General features: G+C 42.1%; 1 protein-coding gene across 1 annotated transcript in view; it reads right to left on the bottom strand.

Moving 5' to 3' along the window:
- Positions 1–20418, bottom strand: part of Dcaf12 (DDB1 and CUL4 associated factor 12) — a 39603-nt gene that overhangs the window by 16197 nt on the left and 2988 nt on the right. The window contains exons 3-4 of the mRNA XM_004838411.4: positions 2521–2727; positions 1184–1244 (exon numbers count right to left, since the gene is read on the bottom strand). Of these exons, the coding sequence (XP_004838468.1) occupies positions 1184–1244; positions 2521–2727 (268 nt within the window). The remainder of the gene's footprint in view (positions 1–1183; positions 1245–2520; positions 2728–20418) is intronic.

The following is a 20418-nucleotide window of genomic DNA, read 5'->3' as shown; positions in this document are numbered from 1 at the left end:
CCACCTGGATAGTGACCCATGCCTGCAATGCCAGACATTGGGAGGCTGAGGCAAGACGAATGCTGAGAATTCAAAAGACAGCCTGGGCTACACAGTGAGTTAAAGCCAGCCTGAACTACATAGTGAGACCCTGTCTCAAAAAACAACAAACAAAGGCTGGGGATTTAGATCAGTGTTTTCGCCGCCTGCTGCGCAAGCGCAAGGACCCAAGTTCGATCCCCGGTACCACAAAAAACCCAAAAAAACAAAAAAACAACAAACGAAAGTTCTCAACTATTGGGGCCGGGGATTTAGCTCAGTGGTTCCGGCGCCTGCCTCGAAAGCACAAGGTCCTGAGTTCGATCCCCGGTACCAAAAAAAAGTTCTCAACTATGATATGAAACTAATAGTGCAAACCTCTAGTATTATTCTTGTTTTTTTTGGTACTGGGGACCGAACTCGGGGCCTTGCACTTGCAAGGCAGGCAGCAGAACCACGGGGCTAAATCCCTGACCCTGCTAGTATTATTCTTAAGGTTATATGAAATAACATTTGTAAAGTACTCACTTTGGTAACCACTGATTATTTCTCTTGGGAATCTAAAATGAGGGGGATTATATTTTTATCTATGGGTATCAAGCAAAGCTAGTTAGCACTCTAAGCCAACCTTCTATGATGCTCTGGGTAGTCAGAAAGCAGTTGTGATTTGTAGGCTAATTTTTCTACATTCACTTATCACTGCCCCACTCTTCTAATCACTGGAAAAGAAATCCCCCCAATCCTATACAGCTTTTATCAAATTTAGTGCTATGAAGTTGTACAGATAATTGCTTCTAATACTCTATCACATCAACATTTCCAAAACATTTTCACCACCATAATCTCAATGCCCAACAAAAATGTTTCTATCCACAACATGCTATAGCCACAACATGTTATCATACATGCTCTTTGAAACAAGACAGAGTATGAATAATAGATGAATATGCTAACTTCTCCACTTTACAGATAAGAAAGTTAAGATATAAGGGAAATGATTTATCCAGTCACACGGTAACAGAGGAAAAGCAAATACTGGAAACAAGAGCTCTGGGATCCTATGTTTCTGTTTATCAGATTATTTCTTAAAATACTACTACTGCTTCTCAAACTCCAGTCCTATGTCCCTGCCACGCCAAAAGCTCCCTTAAAAAGGTAACTTTACCAGACACTGCCATAGTATCGCTGATCCATGCAATGGAAAAGATCCAGTCCTTGTGTCCATCCTTGGAGGGAAGAATGACAGGTACAGGGAGGGAAACAAAAAATAAACAGTGAAATAGGATTGTAGTGAACTCTCTTGAAAAAAATTCAGATCTGACTGAAAATATCTTTGAAAAAATTACAACTGTGGTAGCTGGTGATGTCAACCCATAGGGCTTGATCTCAACTCACAATCTCTACCTTTTTTTTTTTTTTTTTTATGGTGGTACTGGATATTGAAACCCTGGGCTTTCATATTGAGCTACATTCCTGGGTCTTTAATTTTTTTTTTTTTATTTGACACAGGGTCTCAGTAAGTTGCTAAACTGCCCACACTGGCCTTGAACTCATGATCCTCTTCCCTCAGTCTCTTAAGAGTGCTGGGATTACAGGTGTAATCTCAGTTAATTGTACAGTCTTGTTAAATTGCCAGCAGAGGCCTTGAAGTTTAGATCTTCCTGCCTTTGTCTCCCAAACAGCTGGAAATACAGGCATGTGCCATAGTACCAAGCCTCATAATCCTTCTTGAGCATCAAAGCTGGAAAGAAACAGGTACTATTGCAGGTAACAAACATGTCCCTTGCATGCAGAGCTCTTGCTCTCTACCTCTGGATATCTTATCTAAGTCTCCTACCTCCTGTCTGGAAAATATACAAGGCTTATACCTCATTTCCTTAAGTGTCCCTGCTCAAATATCACCTTTTCAATGAGGCTTTCTCTGATACAACATTCTCTACCTTCTTCTGTTCCATTACCTGCTGCTACTCTTCTCCGTAGTGCACATCACATTCTGATAGATTACTGGAAAATAGTTATTGGTTCATATGGTTTACATGTCACATTTCATCACAATGTAGGCTTCACTCGAGTAAGGGGCTTTATCTATTTCATTCACTCTATGTCCACTAGGGTCTAAAACAATGCCTGAATTCACTCTGTGTCCATCAGGGTCTCAAACTCCATAGGTGCTGAATGGATGATTTAATAAACTTGCTGACTTTACAGTGGGGGATATGTGAACATTGTGGATTCAAACAGAAACCCACTGCTTTTGGCCCCCAAGATGTGCTGCTCACACCTTCATGAAACATAGGCTCTTCTGTCAACATACTTGTTAATGCCCGATGGAGACCAGTCCCTTTCCTGCCATCATCACCCTATACCGCACCTGATGTTCCCAGAATCAACAGAAATCTAGAGGAAACTATTCCCACCCTGGTAAACAAAGGATCCATGTTATCTAATAGTCCCTGTTTAAAACCACAGTTACCTCCAACTACAACTACTGAGAAAACTTACATCTCCCACACACACAGGATCTAGTGTAGGCAGTCGATAGATGGCAAGACTGTTGGGGTTGTCTCCTCCTGTGGCTAACAGTGTTCTAGAGGGATTCAGCTCAATAGCATGGATGCCACAGCCCTGCTGGTTCACACCTCCAGGCTCCCGGTCCTTCAGAATGGGGATCTTGGTGATCTGGCTTGTCTCAACATCCACTACAAATAGCTGTAACAGAAAAGGATACAGAAGCTGAACAGTAGTTTCTATTTAATGTGGATGATGCTGGGTATAAATATCATTTGTTTATCAAACATTTCTTTTCCCTTTTTAAAAAATTTTCTGCAGTGCTGGGGATGAACTCAGGGACTCATGTATGTTAGGCAAGTGCTGTACCACAGAGCTATACCTCCAGTCCTCCAAACATTTAAAGTCTACTACACATGCTATATCCTGGGAATTAGTAAAGGCATAGTCAGGGCTATTAGTAAAATGAAACATGAAAATAAGTAAACATAATGTGAAGAGATATGACTACCATCATACATGCATACAGATTACAAGTTACTAAATTCTCCCTGAGAGGCACAGAAAGCTTCAAGCAGGCCTTGTAATAGGCTATGGACACAAAGAGCCAAACCAACAAAGTTTTTCATCAGCATGGGCATATTTTATATTTATTCCTCACGTGCACAAAAACTTGTACACAAAATACAATTCCCAGAACACCTCACAGCCACTATTAAACATGCCTAGGTTTTCTGAAAAGATTCCAGAAAATATCTATCACCATTCTGTTCTATGCCTTCCTGCCTTTGCTCATGTTGTTCCTCTACCTAAAATGTTCTCTTCCACCTCTTTACCAACCTAATTCCTTTTCCTTTCCAGGATTCAACCCACAGATTATTTTATGGAAAAGATCAGTCTTAGAGAAAGAGCATTCCCAAGTCTATTGTTAAACTCTTCATGTGATTCAGTGGTTCAACCTTCCCTCATTTGTTCATTTGGTAGTGGGGTGGGGTGTAGCTCAGCGGTAGAGCACTTGCTTAGTATGTGTGAGACCCTGGGTTTAATATCCATCACCACCCAAAAGAACATAACTATTGGGGTCAGGGATTTAGCTCAGTGGTTTTGTCGCCTGCTACACAAGCGCAAGGACCTGAGTTCGATCCCCGGTACGGGGGAAAAAAAAAAAAATTTTCTGAGTTGGGCTGGGGATTTAGCTCAGTGGTTCCACCACCTGCCTGGAAAGCACAAGGTCCCGAGTTCGATCCCTGGTACCAAAAAAAAAAAATCTGAGTTTAAGCCAGGCATGGCGGCACATGTCTGTAATCCCAGCACTCACGAGGCTGAGGCAGGATAAGCCCTTTAAGTTCAAGGCCAGCCTGGGCTATATAGTGAACAAATATATAAGTATGTGTGTGTGTGTATACTTTTTTTTGGGGGGGGGGGGTTCGTACCAGTGATCGAACTCAGGTCCTTGCGCTTGCGTGGCAGGTGGTGAAACCACTAAGCTAAATTCCCAGCCCCTACTTTTTTTTTTTTTTAAAGAATCTCCAGATATTGTGCTGAGGATTTAGCTTAGTGGTGCTGCACCTGCCTGCCAAGCGCAAGGTCCTGAGTTGAATCCTGGTACGGGGGAGGGGGGATCTCCAGAAGTATCTGATGATATCTTAAGTTTAACAAATACTAATCAAGACCCTTGCTCAAAAAAAAAAAAAAAAAACCCAGGGGGCCGGGGATTTAGCTCAGTGGTTCCGCCGCCTGCCTCACAAGTGAAAGGTCCCAAGTTCGATCCCCAGTACCAAAAACAAACAAACAAAAAAAACCATGAATCTGGTTGCAGTGACACATGCCAGTGGTCCCAGCTACTACTTAGGAAGCTGAGGTGAGAGGGTCACTTGACCCTATGGTGTTAGGGCCAGCCTAGGCAATATAGTAAGACCTCATTTCAGAGAGAGAGAGAGAAAGAGAGGAACTTTGTAAGAAATACAGAATCTCAAGCTGCCTCAGATCTACTAAATTGAAATCTAGCTTCAGCACACTGAAGTTTCCTAGGCACACTGATATTTGAGCACTGATCTACAGAAATTCTGTTCTGTAACATACAGGGCACTGTGATAAGACTCAATGTATGGTTCCACAGGCTGCCTCGAAAGCACAAGGACCCCAGTTCAATCCCTGGTACCAAAAACAACAACAACAAAACAAACAAAAAAGATGCAATTAAAGACTTAACACTATCATCTTGAAACCACTGTATTGACCTTGTAATAAAAATTTGATGGCTGAAACAACTGTTCAATAACCTAGGGGAATTTGTATCTAACACAATAGAGTGAAGCCGGGCATTTAGCTCAGTGGTTCCCCACCTGCTTTGCAAGCACAAGGTCCAGAGTTCGATCCCTGGTACCAAAATAGAAATGCATCAAAGACCTAAATATTAAAATAAAAACACTAAATTTGCTGGAAGAGAGAGTAAGTAGAACATGTGAGGACATAAGGAGTATGCAAAGACTTCATGAACAAAACCCAAATCTCATGGGAAATACTACAAAGAATCAACAACTGGGACCTCATCTTATTAATAAAAAGGTTTTAGGAGCTGGGGATTTAGCTCAGTGGTGCCGTGTCTGCCTCCCATGCACAAGGTCCTGAGCTCAATCCCTGGTGGGGGAGGAGAATCAGAGGGGAGCGTGTTTGGGGCCAGGCGTGGTGGTGCACACCTATAATCCCAGCACTCTGGAGGCTGAAGCAAGAGGAGTGCCGTGAGGCCAGCCTGTGCTACATAGTGAGTTCAAAGTCAGCCTGAACTACATAGCAAGACCCTGTCTCAAAAAAACAATAAAATAAAATAAAAAGCTTTTGCACATCAAGAGAAACCACCAACAGAGTGAAGAGACAACCCACAGTGTAGGAAAAATTTTTTTGCCAGATGTTCCTTGACAAAGAACTATCTAGACTACATAAAGAACTAAAAAAAAAAAACAAAAAAAAACCCAGATCCCATAAATCTAAAGACCCAATCCAAAAATGGGCATCTGAAATGAACAGACACCTCTCAGTTAAAGAAGTAGAAACAGCAAATAAATATATGAAAAAATGTTCAACATCACTGGTCATTCTAGAGATGCAAATTAAAACAACTCTGAGATTCCATCTCACTCCAGAAAGAAAGGCTATTATCAAGAAATCAATCAATAACAAATTCTTTTGGGTGGGAGTGTAGACTAGTGCAACCACTGTGGAAATCAGTGTGCAGATTTCTCAAAAAACTAAAACTGTAGGTTCCATTTGACCCAGCTATTCTCCCTTCTTGGTATCTTCCCGAAAGAATTAAAAGCATCATACTACAGTGATATATGTACACTCATGTTTATAGCAGCACAGTTTGTAATAGCTAAATCTTGGAAACAGCCCAAATGCCCATCAACAGACAAATGGATAAAGATGTGGTTTTGTTACACAATGGAGTACTACTCTGACAAAAAGGATGATCTTAAGACATTTATAGCTAAATGGATAGACCCTGAGACCATACTCCCCCCCACCAGGGATTGAACTTAGGACTTTACGCTTGAGAGCCAGGTGCCATTGAGCTAAATCCCCAGCCCTGAGACCTTACTCTTAAGTGTAACGAATTTGACATGTTTAAATACCGTATTGTTTCTCTAGTGTGAGAAACTGAAAGTGAAAATAAGGACTAAAATGTATAATGGATGTTGGGAAATGGGAAGAAAGTATTCAAATGGGAAGGGGAACAAGGGAGGGGGGAGAAAGGAAAGGACTACAAAAAAAAAGTGAAAATAGAAGAAAAAAATGGAAACAAACGGGCTAGGTATTTAGCTCAGTGGTTTCGCCGCCTGCTGCACAAGCACAAGGACCAGAGTTCGATCCCCAGCACCAAAAAAAAAAAGGAAACGAAACTTTTGTACATAGGGAGGGGAAGGGGCATGGGGGGATGGGAAAAAAGAAGGTGGAGGTATCGGGTACAGGTGCAAATTTCCTAAGATGTGTTATATATTATGTTTATCTGAAATATACCTAATAAAAAAAAGTAAGAGGGCTGGGGATTTAGCTCAGTGGTTCTGCTGCCTGCCTTGCAAGCGCAAGGTCCCGAGTTCTAATCCCCAGTACCAAAACAAACAAAACAAACCTTATGAGAGTATTGCCGGGAGTGGTGGCACACAGCTAAATCCCAGTGCTCAGTAGGCTGAGGCAGGAGGATTGCCATGAGCTCGAGGCCAGCCTGGGCTACACAGCCAGAATTACATAGTGAGACCTCGTCTCAAAAATGCAAAAAAATGGCTGGGCTACATAGAGAGTTCAAGGCCACCCTGAGCTACATAAGAGACCTTGTCTCAAAAAAAAAAAAAAATTAGATAACAAACTCTGTCTTATGGGCTAGCAGTATACCTCAGTGGAAGAGTATCTGCCTAGGATAGAAAAACTCAGAACTACAAAAATAAAAATAATCTGTCTTACACAGTTGCTATAAGAGATCTAACAAAATAAAGGTTTGGTATAGTAGAGTTGCTTTACCATATGATTGCTATTATTATGCTAGGGTGGGTTCTTTTTGGTACCAGGGATTGAACTCAGGACCTTGTGCTTTCGAGGCAGGCATCGACACCACTGAGCTAAATCCCGGTCCTATGCTTGGGTTTAAGTCTGTGATAAACTGGATAAAAAACTTTCTCTTTGTGTCACTGTGGATTACACCCAGGGCCTTTGCAATAAACTACATCCCTAGCCCTTTAATTTTTTATTTTGAGACAGGGTCTTGCTAAGTTCAGGCTGGGCTTGAACTTGTGACCCTGCTCCATGAGCCTTCCAGAGTGCTGGGATTACAGATGTGCACCACCACGTCTGGTATGAAAAATATTTGATATAGGACATGCAAAAACAGAGAACAATGGGTCTGTGGAGAGCTCAGGTAACCAAGAGTTTATGTGCACTCTCACTTTTGCAGAGGAATGACCAAGTGCCATTTAAAGGACAGTCTTCCCATTTCTTCAAGGGAAGGTACTGTGCTGGGATGTGGATGAACTGCCACATAGTCACTCTCCATGTCCTGTGACAAGAGGTCAGGGACCTCATGTAGCTCCTGTGGCACACCCCAGAATGGGGCCACTCCTCATTAACCTACTGGGATCTCTGCCAGAAACTGGCAGACTGGCAAGGTAAGCCTGAGGCTCCCTGTAGCTTACATTAGGACAAAAGAGGAAAAAGCCAGCAATGGCTGTTGCTCAAAGAGATGTTAAGACTTGTGGGTACATCTCTGCACTCATATCTGGGTGCATATGTAGACACATGTAAATGGTGTACTCAAAGACCAAGGTAGCTTAAAAGGGGAACCACACAAAGTTTCTAAAACTCAGGGTTTGCTGGGCACACTTGTAATCCCAGCACTCAGGAGGCTGAGGCAGAAGGATTCTCCCAAGTTCAACGTCAGCCCAGGGTACATCATGAGTTCAAGGCCCTGTCTCAAAAAACAAAAACTCAGAGTAGTTTAGAATAAAGACTAATGGAGAAGAAAAGCAAATCCAAGCAGGTCACATAAACATCAAGATAAACTATATATAGTCAGACAGTAAAGATCCAGGTAGGGAGTCACAGTCTGCTGAAAGTTGGGCACAGGAAAGACAAATGAAATCAAAGCAGAAGAATTTATTCCCTATCCCAAATTGAGAAAGTGAAAAGGAATAGAGGACAGAGCCGTGACCAAGAAACACCACAGAAAATGGTCAGAAAATACACACCAAAAATGAAACGCAAAACAGATGCAGTGGTACATACCTGTAATCCCAGCTTATCCTGGGGACTAAGGAAAGAGGATTGTAAATTTAAGTCCAACCTGGGTAATTTAACAACTCAGTGAGAGCCTGTATCAAAATAAAAATAAGGGCTGGAGATACAGCTCAGTGCAAAGGTCCTGGGTTCAATCCTCAGTATAGAAATAAATAGATAGACAGATAGATATAGATATTTGTAAAAGAAGTCATGCTTACCTCATGGAACTTTTTTGTTTTGTTTTCTGAGACACGGTCTGACTGTGTAGTTAAGGCTGGCCTCAAACTCATGGCAATCCTCCCGCCTCAGTCTCTTGAGTGCTGGAATTATAGGCATGCACCACCCTCCTCCATGCAAGCCCAGCCTCCATCTCATGGAAATTTTTTTATACCTTTGGTGATATGCAAGCCATTCAACTAATTGGCCCTTGGTGAAATGGGGGAACAAGAGCCCAAAGAAAGCAGGACTCAAACTAAACAACTAGACTGTCTTATTATTTTCCCCAGGTAGATGGCTTGTGAAGTACCTCTTGGCAAAGCTCTGGTCTCAGCAATCCAGGTTTCACCAAGGCTATGGTACTGCAGATACAAACCCTAAATTCACAAGGCGCCAGGCTACTAAGCATGTAATTCCAGTTCTTCATGAGAAAGGTGATTAATAGGATTATTAAGTAGCAAAGGCTAGACATAACCCAAAAGAAAAAAAAAAATTATCCAGGAGAAATTTGCTTAGCCCTTGCCATGTAACTTCCAGTGACTGAGTCTGAGGGTTTTTTTCCCTATAGTTTCTGGCCTGTATCAAGTAGGTCCAATCCCTGCAAACTAAATTGTGACATGAACTGGGTGTGGTGACGCATGCTGGTGATCCCAGCACTTGGGAGGCTCAGACAGGAGGACTGCCTCAAGTTCAAGGCCAGGCTGGGCTACATAGTGAGTTCAAGGTCAGCCTGAACTACAGAATGAGACCCTGCCTCAAAACAAAAGCAAACAAAAGGGTCCATTTCTAGCCCTTTAACATTCCTTGAACTTTCCTAACTCTTATAGGATGGACCACGTGGTTCCCTATTCATCAATTGATTTTTTCCCTAGGAAATACTGTGAGTACCCTACCTGTGAATGATTTCGTCATCGTAAGAGCAGTCATAGTTGGAACTACTAATGAGCTACTGACATTGTATATAGCTTTGTATGTGTCCATGCATCATATCCCAGGTAAGCTATGTAGATATACAATGTAATGGGGTGGGGTTTTTTTTGGGGGGGGGGGGTTGTTGCTGCTGTTGTTGAGATACTGGGGACTGGACCCAGGGGCACTCTATCATTGAACTATATCCCTAGTCCAGCCTGAAACTTGTGATCCTCTTGCCTCAGCCTCCTGAGTAGCTGGCATTTTAGGCATTCACCACTGTGCCTGGTGGTATCATGCTTTTTACACAACAGGCACCTCGTCTTTCTGGAACTTTCATATAATCAGGAAATGAAAAATTCCATACCCTGACAGACTTGGTTTTGTGTGTGTGTGTGTTTGTGTGTGAGATTATGACTGAGCATTTTGAGTGGTAAGCCTATGCCACTAAATTACACTTCAGACTCTTCAACACAGAATTTTTTATTAAGAAAATCACGAGGTGCATGTGGTGACACAGGCCTGTAATCCCAGTTACTCAGGAAAGGCTGAGACAAGAGGATCTTGAATTCAAGACTAACTTAAAAAACAGCAAGAATCTGTCTACAGAAGAATCAAAACAACAAAAAGGTGCATTTAAAAAAAATCATGAATAGGGCCGGGGATTTAGCTCAGTGGTTCCACTGCCTGCCTCGCAAGCACAAAGTCCCAAGTTCAATCCCCTGTACCCCCCGCCCAAAAAAAAATCAAATCATGAATAGGCCAGTGCTCTCTAACGCTAACACCAGCACTGCCTCTTGCTCACCAAGCTCCAGCCAAAGAGGGGCAAGTAAGGAGGTCCTTATACCATGGACCATACAAAGCAGACTGCCTACAAATCCACTAGCAGTAAAGCACCCCAGAAAAAATTGCCTACAAAAGCCTCTAGTAAGAGTGCACCCTCTACTGAAGGGATGAAAAAAACCTCATTGTTATAGGCCTGGAACTGTGGGACTCTATGAAATTAAACACTGAACTTCTGATTTGCAAACTCCCTTTCCAGCATCGGTGCAAGGAACTGCTCAAGACTTCAAAACAGATCTGTGCTTCCACAGCGCAGCTATCAGTGCTTTGCAGGAGGCACGTGAGGCATCCATCCCAAACATGTGATAGTTATGCCAAAAGACATCCAACTGGCAGGCCATATATGTGGGGAACACGCTTAAGAATCCACTATGATGAGAAACATTTCATTCTCAAAAATTTTTTTCTTTTCTTCCTGTTATTGGTAGTTCTAAATGTTAAGATATTTTCCCCTCATGGGGTCAAAAGGTACCTAAACACACCACTGCAAATGGAAAATAGGGGATAGAAATCAGGTATTGGCAGGTTTTCCATTTTCCTGTGCATGTGAATTTTTTAATATTAATGCAGGGGGGCCAGGGATTTAGATAGCGGTACCATGCCTGCCTGGAAAACAGAAGGTCCTGAGTTCAATCCCCAGTACCAGGAAAAAAAAAATCATAATATTAATGCAGGGATGTAAAGCATTAACATAAGTCAAAATGTTTCAGTGTAGCCAGGCATGGTGGGACATGCCTGTAATCCCAGCATTCAGGAGGCTGAGGGAGGAGGATCACTGTGAGTTTGAGGCCAGCCTGGACTACACAGCGAGATCCTGTCTCGCAAAATAAAACAAAACAAAAACAACAACAAAAAAGTTTCAGTGGGCCAGGGATTTAGCTCAGTGGTTTTGCCGCCTGCTGCACATGCGCAAGGACCTGAGTTCTATCCCCAGTACCAAAAAAAAAAAACAAAAAAAAGTTTCAGTGAACAAGTTTCAGCAATTCAACTTTATAACAATTATAATAAACTTGTTAAACTTTTCTGTACAATGTCAGCATTTGGATTTTTTTTTTTGGTACTGGGGATCAAACTCGGGGCCTTCTGCTTGCAAGGCAGGCGCCAGAACCACTGAGCCCAACATTTGGATTTTCAAAAAACAAGTGCATTTTTTATTGACAGCAACTAAAACAAAAATCATGGCTATATACTATAGTACAAAATGCACAAGAATATTTAAGATATTCTTGGAATTTCAAAGAAATTTCATACTGGATCTAGATATCCTGAGTAGACCTCTGCCATTAGCCCTCTACCGATTAGGGGTATTTCACTGAAAAAGTCTGAAAAGTACTTGTGTAATATAAATTATGAGTTAGGCATAATCCCGGCGACTCAAGAGGTTGAGGAAGGAAGATTGCAAGTTCAAGGCCAGCCTAAACAAATGAGCAAGTCCCTGTCCTAAAATAAACACACAAAAAAAGTCTGGGGATACAGCTTAGTGGTAGAGTGCTTGGCTAGAATGTACAAGGCCCTGGGCCCAATTCTCAGTAATACAAAAAAAGAGGAGGAGGAAGAGGAGGAGAAGGAGAGGGAGGGAGAAAAGAAGGAAGAGGAAGAGAACTGCATCTATCTCAGATAGGCATATCACTTTCTTCCTTTGGTCTGTTTTTCTAACTATAAAAGGAGAATGAGAGCCAGGCATGGTGGCACACACCTGTAATCCCATTACTCTGGGAGGCTGAGGCAGGAGGATGTCAAATATGAACTTAGCCTGGGCAATTTACTGACTTATTTAGCAAGACCCTGTCTCAAAACAAAACAGCTGGGATGTAGCTCAGTCCAAAGGCCTGTAATCCTGGCACTCAGGAGGCCAAGGAGGGGGAGGGATTGCCATCAGTTTGAGGCCAGCCTGGACTACAGAGACACTTGTCTCAAAACACCAAGAAAAAAAAGGGAACTTGTGATCAGTGGACTACAGGTTGGGCCTCTATTATCTTTCTGTATCTTCTGGGTCTGTCTGGGACTTGATTTCATATTACTATAACCCCACACTGGCTAGTGTCTTGTTGTACTGAGGAGAAATGCAGTAACTGTTTAATCTGATTTAATAAATGCAGATACAAAACTGCCCCACTATATTCTAGCCAATCAAACACAAACACACTCCTCCAATTCCTCTCAGTTAAAAAACTGCCCTACAACTTCATGTGGTAGTGTTTGCCTATATCCCATCTACTTGAGAGGCTGACACAAGAGGATTACAAGTTTGCAGCCAACCTGGCAACTTAGCAACTTAGTGAGATTCTGTTTCAAAAAAAATAAAATGGCAAGGGATGATGTAGCTCAGTGGTAGCGTCTCTCCAGTACTATTTAAAAACAAACAAACAAACAAACAAAAAACCTGCCTTGGCCTGGGGATATGACTCAGTAATGGAACACTTGCCTAGTATGTTAGAGGACCATAGTTCAAACTCCAACTATGCAAAAACAAAACAAAAAATACTGAACTTGCTCAGGATTTAGCTCAGTGGTTCCAGCGCCTGCCTTACAAGTGCAAGGTCCCAAGTTTGATCCCTGGTACCAAAAAAAAAAAAAATACTGAACTAGGGCCGAGGTATAGCTCAGTGGCGTTGTGTCTGTGTGGCAGGTGCAAGATCCTGAGTTCCATCCCCGATACCACCAAAAAAAAAAAATACTGAACTGATGGGAACACCTTCACCTAACAAAAGCCTGGTGGCCCCCACACCCAAACACAAATGAAGCCATTCAAAGGAACCAACAGCTTAAGAAGCCAAATGCAGTTTTACTGGACTGAACACAGCCTGTCGATTTGGGGCCAGGTTCTTTCATTGCCTAGAACAGAATATAAAGAAAGTATGAATAATTCCATCCTCATGGTTCAGGCAGGAAAAGAATACTCATATCTAGGAAAAACTTGTGTTTGCCTAACCTCTCATTTTTTTCCCCAGTACTGGGAACAGAACCCAGTACTAAGCTGGGTTTGCACTAAGCTATATCCCCAACCCTTTTTAAACATTTTTTTCTTTTGGTGTTGTTTTTTGGGATTTTTTGGTACCAAGAATTGAATTCAGGGCCTCACACTTGCCAGGCAGGTGCTGTGCCACTGAGATACATTCCCAGCCCTTTCTTTTGGTTTCGAGACAGGGTCTATGTATTTCAGGCTATCCTTGAACTATGTAGCCCAGGCTGGCTTCAAACTCATAGTCATCGCAGCAATCCCCTACCTGGTGCTAGGTCTGGCTTTCTTATTTTTATTTATTTATATAAAAATATAAATAAATGGTTTTGGTTTCACTATGTAGCTCAAGCTGGACTTGAACTCATGGCTATCCTCCTGCCTCAGCCTCCTGAATGCTGAGCTTACAGGCATGTACCCGTACACCTAGCTCCTTTTTATATGCTTTGAGGGCCAGGGATTTAGCTCAGTGGTTCTGCTGCCTGCCTCCAAGCGCAAGGACCCAAGTTTGATCCCCAGTACCAAAAAAAAGAAAAAAGAAAAAAATATATATACTTAGAGACAGGGTCCTGGGAAGTTGCTAAATTGTCCTGGCTGGGCTCTAACTTGTGATCCTCCTGCCTCAGCTTCTCATAGTATTAGGATTACAGGTATGCACCACCATACCCAGCAACTGCTGCCTCTTTTTATTTTTTTTGGTGGTGCTGGCAATTGAAGCAAGGACCCTGAACATGCTAAGCATGTGTTCTGACAATACCTATACCCAACCTCCTTACCGTCTCATCTTGAACAGATCCACTACTGATCCTATTCCAATAGAAAACTGTTCATATACAAGCTTGAAAAATAACCTTATTTCTATGACTGTAATACCTATCGAAGACACAGCTAGGGGAAAAAGCCTTAAGTACAGGTCAATATGCTCTTCTTTTCACTATCCAGTGTCAAAAGCCTCAAACAGACTTTACCTGAAATAAAGAGATCACTGAAATCACTTCAAATTCTGTACTGGTTATCAACTAGAGGAGTGTATGTTTTAAATTCATGGACAAGAATGTGTATCTATGTGTATGTATTCATATGTCTGATTATTGCAAAATTTGGGAGTATGTGATGGGTTGAGTGAACATTTTAGGCATCTACAGAACAGGAGCTAAGTATGTGAAATATGGTGCAATTTGAGGCAAAGTCCCAAACAACAAAGAAACCACCCACCCCCAAAAATCAATGTCCTTTTTTTGGGTTTTTTGAGGTAAGGTCTTGCTATGTAGTCCAGGCTGACCCTGAACTCACTGCGATCCTCCTGCCTCAGCCTCCTGAGTGCTGGTTTTACAGGAATGCACCACCACACCTGACCCCAATTGCCTTAAAGTCTTTTCAATATATTTCCCCAGTGCTTGGGATCAAACCCAGGGTCTCATGCTAGGCAAGCACTCTACCACTGAGCTACATCCTCAGCCTCTAAAGAATCTTTAACCCCATGAGAGGGCTGCTCAGGCTCTAAAATTCTTGACCATTAATTTTCTCATATATAGAGGGTAACCCAAGACTTCCAAAGCAATACACTAAACAAGATTCCTGGGGTCCACACCTGTGCTAATCCAAGTACAGTAATGCCTTCCCAAAGATTGGGACAAGAAAGGAGCAGAATAAAACTACCCTAGTACCAACACATATAACAGTCATAACTTCATTCTGGTTTTGTTTTGGGTACCGGAGATCGAACTCAGGACCTTGTGCTTTCGAGGAACGTGCAGCACCACTGGGCTAAATCCCCACCCCTATAACCTCATTCTTACTCCTGCACCTCCTCCAAAGCCTCACAATGTGAATTAACTCTGCATGGATTCCTAGGCTTTATGAAGTACTGCTACAATTATTTCCAACCTAGAAATGCTTCAGCACATGTCCCCCAAAAGAAGGAACTTATCAACATGCAATTCTAGGACTCCCATATCTTAAACCTCTTCCTCACAAAACAGTAAAATATTCTAAAAACAAGATAAACACTAATTCTTGGATAAATCCAATTCTCTTACTAAACAGAATAACCATATGCCGCTGCCTCCCCCCCCCCCCCCCCCCCCCCCGCCAACTAGGGATAGAGCCTAAGGCCTTATACATGCTACAATAGTTCTCTAACACTGAGCTATATCCCTAACCCTACTTATTTAAAGTGGTACTGGGGACTGAACATAATGCCTTCACCCTGAGATATAAGCCCAGTCTCCTCACAACCCTCTCTTTTTAAATTTTGAGCAGATCTAAATTGCCCAGGCAGGGCTCAAACTTGTGATTCTCTTGCCTCAGCCTCCCAGAGCACTGGGATTATAGGTGTGTGACAACATGCCTGGCCTTTTTTTTGGGTGCAATACTAGGGACTGAACCCAGGCCCTTTGCACAGAACTACATCCCAGGCTCCTCTTTTTCAGAGAAAGGGTCGTGTTATGTCACTAAATTTCCCAGGCTGGGCTCAATTTTGCAATCCTATTGACTCAGCCTCCCATTGTGGTGAGATTATTGGCATATGCCGCCACATCCTTCCTATTTATTTATTTATTTATTTATTTTTAGGTACTGGGGATCAAACTTGGGTCCTTGCACTTGTGCAGCAGGCGTAAATCCCCGGCCCCCTATTTATTTTTTAATTGTGACTTTTTCTTTCTTTTCTTTTGGTACCAGGGATTGAACTTGGAACCTTGTGCTTGCATGGCAGGCTTTGTTTTTCTTTTATTTGCAGGGCTGGGCATCAAACTCTGGGCCTGGAGTATAGTGGGCATACACTCTATCACTGAGCACATCATTCTTTCATTTTCAGACAGGGTCTTAAGAAATTTCTCAATTTGGCCTCAAACTTGTGATCTTCCCACCTTAGCCTCCCAAGTAGCTGGGAGGTATGTGCTACCACACCAAACCAAATGTCATTTTTAAAAATAGTTCATTAGAAAGTTTCTAGTATAACTGCAAAATATAGGTGGATCAAAGGAACCCGTCTCCACTGTTGGTGGGAGTGTAGACTGCTGCAACGACTGTGGAAATCAGTGTGGAGATTTCTCAAAAAATTAAAACTAGAGGTTCCATTTGACCTAGCTATACCTCTTCTTGGTATCTTCCTAAAAGAATTTTTTAAAAAATCATACCACAGTGATATATGCACACCCATATTTATAGCAGCACAGTTTGTAATAGCTAAATCTTGGAAACAACCCAAATGGCCATCAACTGACAAATGGATAAAGATGATGTGATTTTTTTTTTTTTTTTGATGATGTGATTTTTTTACACAATGGAGAACTACTCTTGCCATAAAGAAGGATGAGCTTCAGACATTTATAGCTAAATGGATGGACCTTGAGACCATACTCTTAAGTGAAATAAATCAGGACACACATGCTTAAATACTGCATTGTTTCTCTGGTGTGAGAAACCAAATGTGGAAATAAGGACTGAAATGTATAATGGATGTTGGGGAATGGGAAGAAAGTATTCAAATGGGAAGGGGAATGAGGGAAGGAGGCGGCAGGCAGGCAGGAAGAGACAAGAAAAAGTTAAAATAGAAGGAAAAAGTGGAAACAAAGCTTCTGTACATAGGGAGGGGAGGGGCTTGAGAGGGGGAATGGGATAAAATTTATTTTTCAAAAATACATACCTATACACGCACACACATATCATTCAATTAAGAATGCTCCTCACCTGTCAATGCAGGTGAAAAAATTTAAAAATGTACACTTGGCTTGGCTCAAGAATTCTGCAAGTATTTGAAAGTTGGTTTTTTTTTTTGCTTTTTCTCTTGTGTTTTTCTTTGTTTTTGTTTTGTTTTGTTTTTTGAGACAGGGTCTCACTGTGTAGTCCAGACTGGCCTTGAACTCATTATGTTGCCCAGGCTGTCCTTAAACTCATGGAACTCATGGCAATCCTCCTGCCTCAGCCTCCTGGGTGCTAAGATTACAAGGATGTGCCACCATACCCAGCTTTATCTTTTATTTTTGAGAAAGTCTTTGGCGGGCGGGGGGGGGGGGTGGTTACCGGGGATTGAACTCAGGACCTTGCGCTTGCAAGGCAGGCACCAGAACCACTGAGCTAAATCCCCAGCCTGAGACAGAGTCTTGTTAAGTCACTAAAGCTGCCCAGGCTGGGCTTGAAATTGCAACCTTCCTGCCTAGCCTCCCAGCATGTTGGGACTACAGGTGTGCACCACTGTGCCTAGCTTTAAAGCATTTTCTAAAAAGTTGTATCCCTTTGGGAAAATAAAATAGATAAGGGGAACTGAATAAAATCTTCCAGGGCAAAACTCCTACACATAATCATATTTTGCTTCCCTGCATATCAGTTTCATAGTCTGCTTTTATAATTTCAGGGATCTGAATATGTAAACTCAAGGATATAATATTATAGCCAATTTTCTCAATCCTGGTGCCTTATTTTTGTACCCCACCTCTGAAATTAGGCTGCCTCAAAGTTTTCCCTCCCATCTCACATGGAAATGTAGCCAGCTCATTTATCTGCTTCATTATGATCCACTAAGTCCACCTGTGAATTCAGCAGTGTACTCTGACCATCATTTTGGGAGACAGTGAAAAAGAAAAAAGCACCCTGACACCAGGCAGTTAGTCTTATAATATCAGGTAGGCTTGGTGTCCTTGTAAAAATATAGAGGTTCATAAAACATCAACATCACACAAGGCTCTGTCTGTCTCTTCTTTTGCTTTCTACAGTATGGAGATTGAACCCAGGCTAATGCAGGGCAGGCAAGTGCTCTACCACTGAGCTATATCCCCAACCTCCACACTAAGGCCACTCTGTAATTATATCTGAACAGAGACCAAAACAGGAACATTAAGCTGAGCATGGTGGCACACACCTGTATTCTCAGCACTGAGACCAAGGCAGAAGGATCACAGAGTTTGAGGCCAGCCTGGGCTTCATAGTGAGTTCAAAGCCAGCCTGGACTACATAGTGAGACCCTGTCCCAAAAAAGCAACTGAACAAAATCAAAACAAAACAAAAATCACCAAAAGAGGAACATTCTCTAAAATACAAAAAGATCAAACATCCCCTTAACTAGGCTAAGTGACTGCTAAGAGTGACTGCTTCATCATTACCAATGATAGTTCTAGACCTCCTTCTGCACAAGACTAAAATACACAAATTATGAATCAATCTCTACTTCCTGACAGTGTCCTGCAGAGCAAACAGCCCTATTCTTCAAGGCCTCCCTCAATATCTGATGCAAGCCCCAATCTTCTACGGTTTAATACCCTGTTTTGTTTTTTTGAGACAGGGTCTCTCTGTGTAGTTCAGGCTGGCCTTGAGCTATGTAGCCCAGGCTGGCCTTGAACTCATGGCAATCCTCTTGCCTCAGCCTCCCGAGTGCCAAGGTTACAGGCATGTGCCATCACATCTGATCCATCAGTGTCAATTTTGACTTACTCTTTATTCTGAGGTGACAGATTAAATCTGAGCATGTCATTCATCATCAAGACTCTACCTCTAAAATGTCTTATATCTCTCTTCTCACCCTCCCTGCTGCTGTTCTGGTTTAGCCCTTCATTACCTCTCACGATACATCATGATACTATCCTTCTGTAAATGTTTTCCCTGAAGCATTACTCTCAATCACCCACCACACACAGCAGTGAAAATCCTTGGGCTACTGTCTTCCTATTTTCCATAGTGTAAAATCAGCCACACATTCAAAGCCTTCCATGATCTGAGCCATTCCAAATCTCTTCCTAGACATTTGAAGTTTGTCATAGTAGAATCTCAATATCCCTCATAAATGGTCCATACTTTTCACTAAATACACAAGATGCTACTACTCCCATTTAACAGATACTAAGGCACAGATAAGGGAACATTTGCCAAATGTTATAAAGCTCAGAGAAAAGCAGTGTTCCTTGCTTTGGTTCTGGAAGGTAAGCAAAGGGAAACAAGCTAACTGCAAAATGGAAACAGTCTCCCTCACCCTCAAACACTTTAAGTCATGAGGATGTAGGAATACAGAAGTAGGTATTATGAGTAAGTTAGCTGGGCATGGTGGCACATGCCTATAATTCCTGCTACTCAGGAAGCTGGGACAGGACTGCAAGGTTGAGGCCAACGTGGGCAACACAGTGAGACCATGTCTTAAAAAGAAGAGGGTGGGTGGCTAGGGATATAATTTACTGAAAGAACTCTTGCCTAGCATACCCCCAAATCCCCCAAGATTCAATCTCCGGTACCACCAAAATAAGGAGGAAGTTCACTTATGACTTAACATGTTCACCTTAATAAATTCAAATAGCAGGAAATTCTGATGATTAATTCAGGTTACAATTCAGCAATATTTGCTGGGCCAAACACCATGGGGCACGTGTGGGAAGGAGAATGAACACTCCCAAGCAGAACTCTTCTACTCCAGTAACAACAATGACAGTTCTCTTAAACCATGCGTAGACAGGCTAAGTGACTAGGAAAAGGAAGTTTTGTGGAGGCTTGCTATCATTACTTAGTTTTGAAAAGTTCCATATTAGCCAAGCAACCTCTGACACAAGAAATGAAAGCTGGGAATCGTGGTGCATGCTTATAATCCCAGTGCTCAGGAGGCTGAGGGAGGAATTTAGCCGTGAGTTGGAGGCCAGCCTGAACTATACAGTGAAGTCCTATGTCAAAAAAAGGGGGGGGGGGCAGAGTGTAGCTTGGTGCAAAGGCTCTGAGGTCAGTCCTCAGTACCGCCAAAAACTTTAAAAAAAAAAAAAAAAGAGGAAATGAAAAGTTGGGGCCCCAAACACCATGGTATTATTTCCTTCCTCAAAACTATTTAAATGGTTTCCTATGTCCTTTATAAACAGACATTTCTCCTAGTACAATAGTACCTCAGTAACTTGTTATTTATTTCTGGGAGATGATGCAAGAACCAAAAACCGTAAGTACCATATTAATCGTTTTGGCTTGAAAGGGTACCAAGTCACAAGGAAATCAACACCAACAGCTTGTGTGTTGAGTACCAAATTCATCACAATGCATCAAGCACCAAAGTATGACTGTACTTAAGATTTTTCTTGATCCAAAGGAACCTTCTTTCAATTGATTCCAGTTGTGTTTCAATCCAGCGTAAGATAAAAATGGAGGGAGTGCCTAAGCCTAATCATCTCCCACCTTTAGGTCCTCCTTCTCATTTGCTATTCCCCTGACATCATGTTCTTTGTACCCTTCTTTTC

Source organism: Heterocephalus glaber, unplaced genomic scaffold (genome assembly GCF_053883595.1).
Source record: "Heterocephalus glaber isolate CG9 unplaced genomic scaffold, H.glaber_assembly_v1.0 deba00001481, whole genome shotgun sequence".
NCBI lineage: Eukaryota > Metazoa > Chordata > Mammalia > Rodentia > Bathyergidae > Heterocephalus > Heterocephalus glaber.
Note: the sequence above shows the minus strand (reverse complement) of the source record. Positions and strands in the feature narration are given on the sequence as shown.